The 5315-nt window shown below is 35.0% G+C and overlaps 1 protein-coding gene and 1 long non-coding RNA gene across 5 annotated transcripts in view; one reads left to right on the forward strand and one right to left on the reverse strand.

The window, feature by feature from the left end:
* LOC108757236 (protein rolling stone-like) overlaps positions 1 to 5182 on the forward strand; it is a 9064-nt gene extending 3882 nt beyond the window's left edge. Inside the window, exons 1-2 of one of the 4 annotated variants that reach the window (XM_018501692.1) lie at positions 2481 to 2538; positions 3915 to 5180. In XM_018501692.1, coding sequence (XP_018357194.1) covers positions 3926 to 4786 — 861 coding nt within the window. In that variant the 5' untranslated portion in view covers positions 2481 to 2538; positions 3915 to 3925 and the 3' untranslated portion in view covers positions 4787 to 5180. Of the gene's footprint in view, positions 1 to 2480; positions 2539 to 2937; positions 3122 to 3914 lie in introns of those variants that run through there. The other 3 variants (XM_018501690.1, XM_018501689.1, XM_018501691.1) reach the window with 3 other exon arrangements.
* LOC108757237 lies at positions 2102 to 2767 on the reverse strand. The gene is made up of 3 exons (XR_001939893.1): positions 2639 to 2767; positions 2374 to 2533; positions 2102 to 2180 (listed from the first exon to the last, which is right to left on the reverse strand). It is a non-coding gene; the product is annotated as an uncharacterized LOC108757237 (long non-coding RNA).
* Positions 5183 to 5315: the final 133 nt, after the last annotated feature.

Here is a 5315-nt window from a genome sequence, read left to right on the forward strand (position 1 = left end):
CGCGTGTGTGTGTGTGTGCGCGCGCGTGTGTGTGTGCGCGCGCGCGCGCGTTTGTGTGTATATGTGTAGAGCAAAGTATCTTATTAATTAAAAAAAGAGAATGTAGAGTTAAATTAATCTATCATTGTGGAATCTGTTAAAAAAAGAGCTTCTTTTCCATTGATACGTTCATTTTTTATATTGAATTTTTACAAATTCTTTTTACAAATAGTAATTTTGTTACAAATTATCTTTAAATACAAAATTAGATTTATAATTATTCCTTAATTTTTTACTACATATTTTAGATTGCTCTTAAACGCTAAGAAATGAATTATTCTATTATAATATTGGTTATATAATTATAAAAATTTTGTATGTATTTTATATTATCTAATAAATGATTGTTGTGCATTGTAGCTTTGTAAATTGCAAAATTTCTTATCTACCGTACGATCATGTAATCTACTATTAGAAGTATTATTTCTCAGTAAACATTAGATAAATTGATGATAAGAGTTTCTACGAATCGATATCTCATTATACATTAATTATTTCATAACATGTTAAATATACGAGGTGGAATTACTGTACCAATTTCCTAGCATTCTGTAATGTCTAAAAATAGATAAATATCCTATGTCTAAGTTTCTTATTCTTTCTTTATTTTATTTACTAATTTCAAAATTCATAATAAAATAATCAAAGTATGTTAAAAAAAGATGTTGAAAAAGAAAATGTTTAAGAACCATGAAGCATGCACGTAGTTCCGGTTTTTGAAATGACGAATCCAATTCTTGGAACGATGTCTTGACAACATCTTCGAATCGCCTATGCATTTTTACTTTCTTCTACCTTTCACAGAGGTAGATACTCCCAATGGATAACGATTCGCTTAAGCTTGGCCACTTGCTCGTGCCAATGTAACAGGCTGTAATAGACCAAGATTGTGATAAATGAACGGTGAATTAGTATTGGCTGATTGACCGGCCGACCTTCCGTTTGCAGGCGCGCGTTATGTATGAGCACCGGCCGATCTCTCCTCCTGTCATCTCTCCTGTCATGCCGTGTGAACCTCAGCGCAATGGTTAATTCAGTGCTGTTCCATTGGAAGGTTTTCCTTCATTTGAAAGGTTTTAAAACTCATCGAAAGGTCGAAGAAATGTTTTTGAAAATAAATGAAAATGGAAAGTTTTTTACTAATGCAAATTATAAAATGCATATATTCTATTCGGCGAAAGGAAATTGTCGATCTGCGTTTTGAAACTTTACTCAAGAACTCGAGTAACTAATACGATGTCTAGAACAGAAATCATAGCGTAGGATCACAAGTCATAGAAAATTGATCAATTATAATCGATTCTTCTCATTATTATTCTCGATTATTCGACTATGATTGGTTAATTTTCTACGACCTAAAACTACTACTTCTATTGTAGATACCGTGTTAAGTTTAAATATATACTATAATCGCAGAGAGCAAAAGATATAATTTTCTCTCTCAATCTCACAGATGAAGCATTTCACATCAAATCAGGAACCTTTGAAATATCGTTGTTTTTAATTTTTCTTTTATTTAATGGCATATTCTAGATAAAATGAGACAATGTTTCGTAAAAAAAATTTAATTCGTACAAAAAAAAATGCAAGAGATCAATTTTAAAGATCTCAAATAATTTCTTGCATTTTTTTTTATACGACTAATGGTTTCGACCGTTTCGACGATATAATAATTTGAAAGTTTGCATGAACGATTTTTTATGAATTTCTGCAATTTATAAGCGTGAATAACAAAAAAAAATTCAAATTTCTTTTGCGAAATACATGTCACATTTTTATCTGTAGCATATGTTAGTAAACAAAAAAAAATTTTTTGAATGACAATGTTTCAAAGGTGCGCGGTTTGAAGTTGAATGCCGGAGGCAAAATTCGCTCCATAAGGAGCTGATTATGTATCTTTAAACATGAGGTGAAAATTAGAAGAGTGAGCGAATTTGCTAGATGCTGAAAAACAATGAAATTATAAATAAATATACTAGTAAATTTGCTAGTTTATGTAATTTTCACCTTATTTCAAATACACAATCGATCCCCAGATATGTCTGGGATCAAGTGTGAACTGTATTTCCTCTGTTATTGATGGAAGGTTTCATCACGTTATTGAAGAATTTTCGTGTATGCGTGGAAGACTTTTCAGCGACCTGATGGAACAACATTGGGTTAATTAGTTCAAAGTGGCCTCTCATCCGCTTCGCCGTGACGGTGTGCAGAGAGAGACACTCCGACACGACTCGAACACTCGAATATGTACAGACCATATACAAGACTATTGTCATTAGGATTAGACTCGAGCGTGTTATTCGCATAGTGGATCACCTTGCAATGTTTACCTACATTGATTATTTTCCTCATCCTAGAGATACGCCTCCGTTCCGAGCGATCGAAACTCGTTTCGCTGAATCTTCTCTCTCATTATTGCCTTCCTCATAGTTACTTTGCGGCGTCAGTCGAAGGAACGCGTTCAAAGTTCGAACTTCTCTCGTTTTTTGTCAGTCTGAAGTAAGTCACAAATTCAAATTTTAACGATTAAATATGGATACTTCTTAATCGATTACTAGAAAATCACGCGATCGCATACAAGATGCAAAGTGAGACTTACTTCAATCAGTTGACGCGATATTCGAATCGGATTTAACACATTTTCACTTTTCGTCAAAATATAATCCTATAATAATCCTAACGATACTTTAAAGAATTTAAAAGTTTATTTTGAATAAATCTGCCGAAAAATGCGTATTCCCTCGCTCAGCTCTTTATCTAATTACTCTGAAAAAAGGATTAAATTCGCACGTAAATACGGATTTTAGCATTATTCTCCGTGTTTGCATCATTTCTCATGTGTAAGAGAATTAGAGATGACATATTTATATTAAAAATATATTTTTTTGCCTTCGCGCGTTTTAGTTTGATCAGCTGTCAAGGTAAATCGGACAGCTTAAGTAACAGTTAGGTTAGGTTAGTACTCTCAGATCTCGCATATTTGTCGTATCATCGCGACTGTATCTTTCGAGGATGGTGCTCTCGTTCACAGGATTGCCTTCTTCGAAACGACTGCTGTTGCACTTCTTACAATGTTCGCTATGTAAGTCGTCCACTGAAGAATTATCGAGACTATCTCGCGAGTGTAGAATCGATTTTCGAACGTGGTTTCGTTGTTATCAAAGTATGTTACAAGGTGTCATTACATTACAAATGCTCATTACAATAACGATTATTAGATTTAAAAACGTTTGAAATTTATAAAACAATTTTATAAACTTGGAAGAAAAAATCGAATCTTCTAATTTATCAGATTAATTAGTATTTTACACTTATTAATTCAATATTTAAAAAATTATATAATTACAAATATGTTAATAAAATTCCAAAAAAAATATTCCAAGGACGCATAATTGTTGATTATGCTGGTATATAAAGAAAAGAAAAATGTAATGAATGTAATGTTCTGTTCGATCGTAAGACGGAAGTGATCGTGTTGCACATGCGCTTGTTCGTCCGACCGCAACAAAGATATGCGCGGTCCTTTTCGGAGAATAATTACATTTATTAAAGCATTAATCATTGGATCATGCTGTGTTCGGAATAGCGTGATTGCATGTTCCTGCTATGTACCGTTTTCAGGTTGAATTGGCTGCCCACTCATTATTTGTTAAGAGTCATCGTAGGCGCGCGGTTCTCCGTTATCTCTTGAATCTATTCCAAGAATTTTCTTTTCGACGTGTATCCCTTCATCTGATTGTTCACTTTCTTGAGTACGTTCTATCTAGCAGCCTCTCCAAATTCAATTTGATCTTTGTCAAACTCAATTCGCATATTTAATTCACGTTCTTTTCAATAAATATAAGAGAAATATCATTGATTCCTCATTATTCCAGGTCACCGCACAATGGTGAGCAAACTCTGGTGTCAAGAGATTGGCTACAGGTGGAGACAGGCGGCCAAACAGGAGCCACCACAGGCGCGTGTGCTGTCCGAACCGAAGTGCCAGTCGTACGTGGCCATCTGGTATCTGTACTACCGCTGGATCATCTTCCTCGTCTGGGCCGCTTTTGTCATATGTTCGATGTTTGAATTTGGCAGTTACAAACCATTAATGCAGTATGAGAAATGGCCAATCTATCTGACCAACTGGGACATAGCTCTGGGCTTTACACAAGCGCTGATTGGCGGTATCCTTGTATCGAAGCGATGGCGATTGCAAAAGATATCCGGCTTTGATCCTTGCAATCTCAAACTGGAGTCCACTGAGCGATTATACTGGTTTCTATACGTTGTCACGACTAACATGGCAATTGGCGTGACGGTGAGCTACTGGCTCGCCGTATATAATCCAGCGATCCATCAGGTGGACCCGCTCAATATCATGATGCACGTGTGTAACAGCGTGCTGATGCTGATTGATCTATTTGTTACCAACATACCGTTCCGTCTGCGAAACTTCTGGTGGTGCCTATCGATCGTTATGTTCTATGTAATCTTCTCAGTGATTTACTATCTTGCTGGCGGCCTTGACAAGTATGGTTATCACTACATCTACAAAATTCTTGATTGGAAGAAGCCAGTGCGGACGTCACTCGTTTGTGTTGGCGGTTTCACGTTCGTGACAGTGCTGCATTGCATCACTTGTTTGTTGGCGAACATCAGAGACCGGATCTATCGCAAGACTGCTGAGAAAATCAACAAACCTGTGCAGATAAATATGACGAATGATAAATCGCTTCCAGAAAAACCAACGGAAGTAGTTTAATCATTAAAAATTTATATAGAAATATTTATTAATATTCTTAGCACATAAGGTCCCAAAGCATGGAACAATCTAATATTCGATAAGTTGAAATGAAACGTGTTTTCTTGACATGATTGCGTCTGTGAGTCTTGTAGAGTCTTTCTAGTAAGCTTTCTGTGACCACTCAACTTGCTTGTAAAAATGAAAAAGTATTAATAGGAAGTTAACAGTGATATATACAACTTTGAGTTTCATCCTTAGCAATATTTCTAGTAAACTAGAAAAACAATAATATAATTGCTAACGATAGTTATACTGATATAAATAGTATACTGATTAGAGATGGGCGATACAGCGCCGATATTTTAAATATTTACAGACTTTTCTCCTCGTTATTTTGTACCGATATTTCATCTTTCGATATTGATATATATCGATGTTTAAAAAGAAATATCGGACTTCTGACACGGTCCGTTAAGCCCGTGTTAATTTAGTATGAATTGAGATTGGATTGAAACTTCCATTATTTATAATATTTATTATATATATA

This window comes from Trachymyrmex septentrionalis, unplaced genomic scaffold (genome assembly GCF_001594115.1).
Source record: "Trachymyrmex septentrionalis isolate Tsep2-gDNA-1 unplaced genomic scaffold, Tsep1.0 scaffold134, whole genome shotgun sequence".
Lineage (NCBI taxonomy): Eukaryota > Metazoa > Arthropoda > Insecta > Hymenoptera > Formicidae > Trachymyrmex > Trachymyrmex septentrionalis.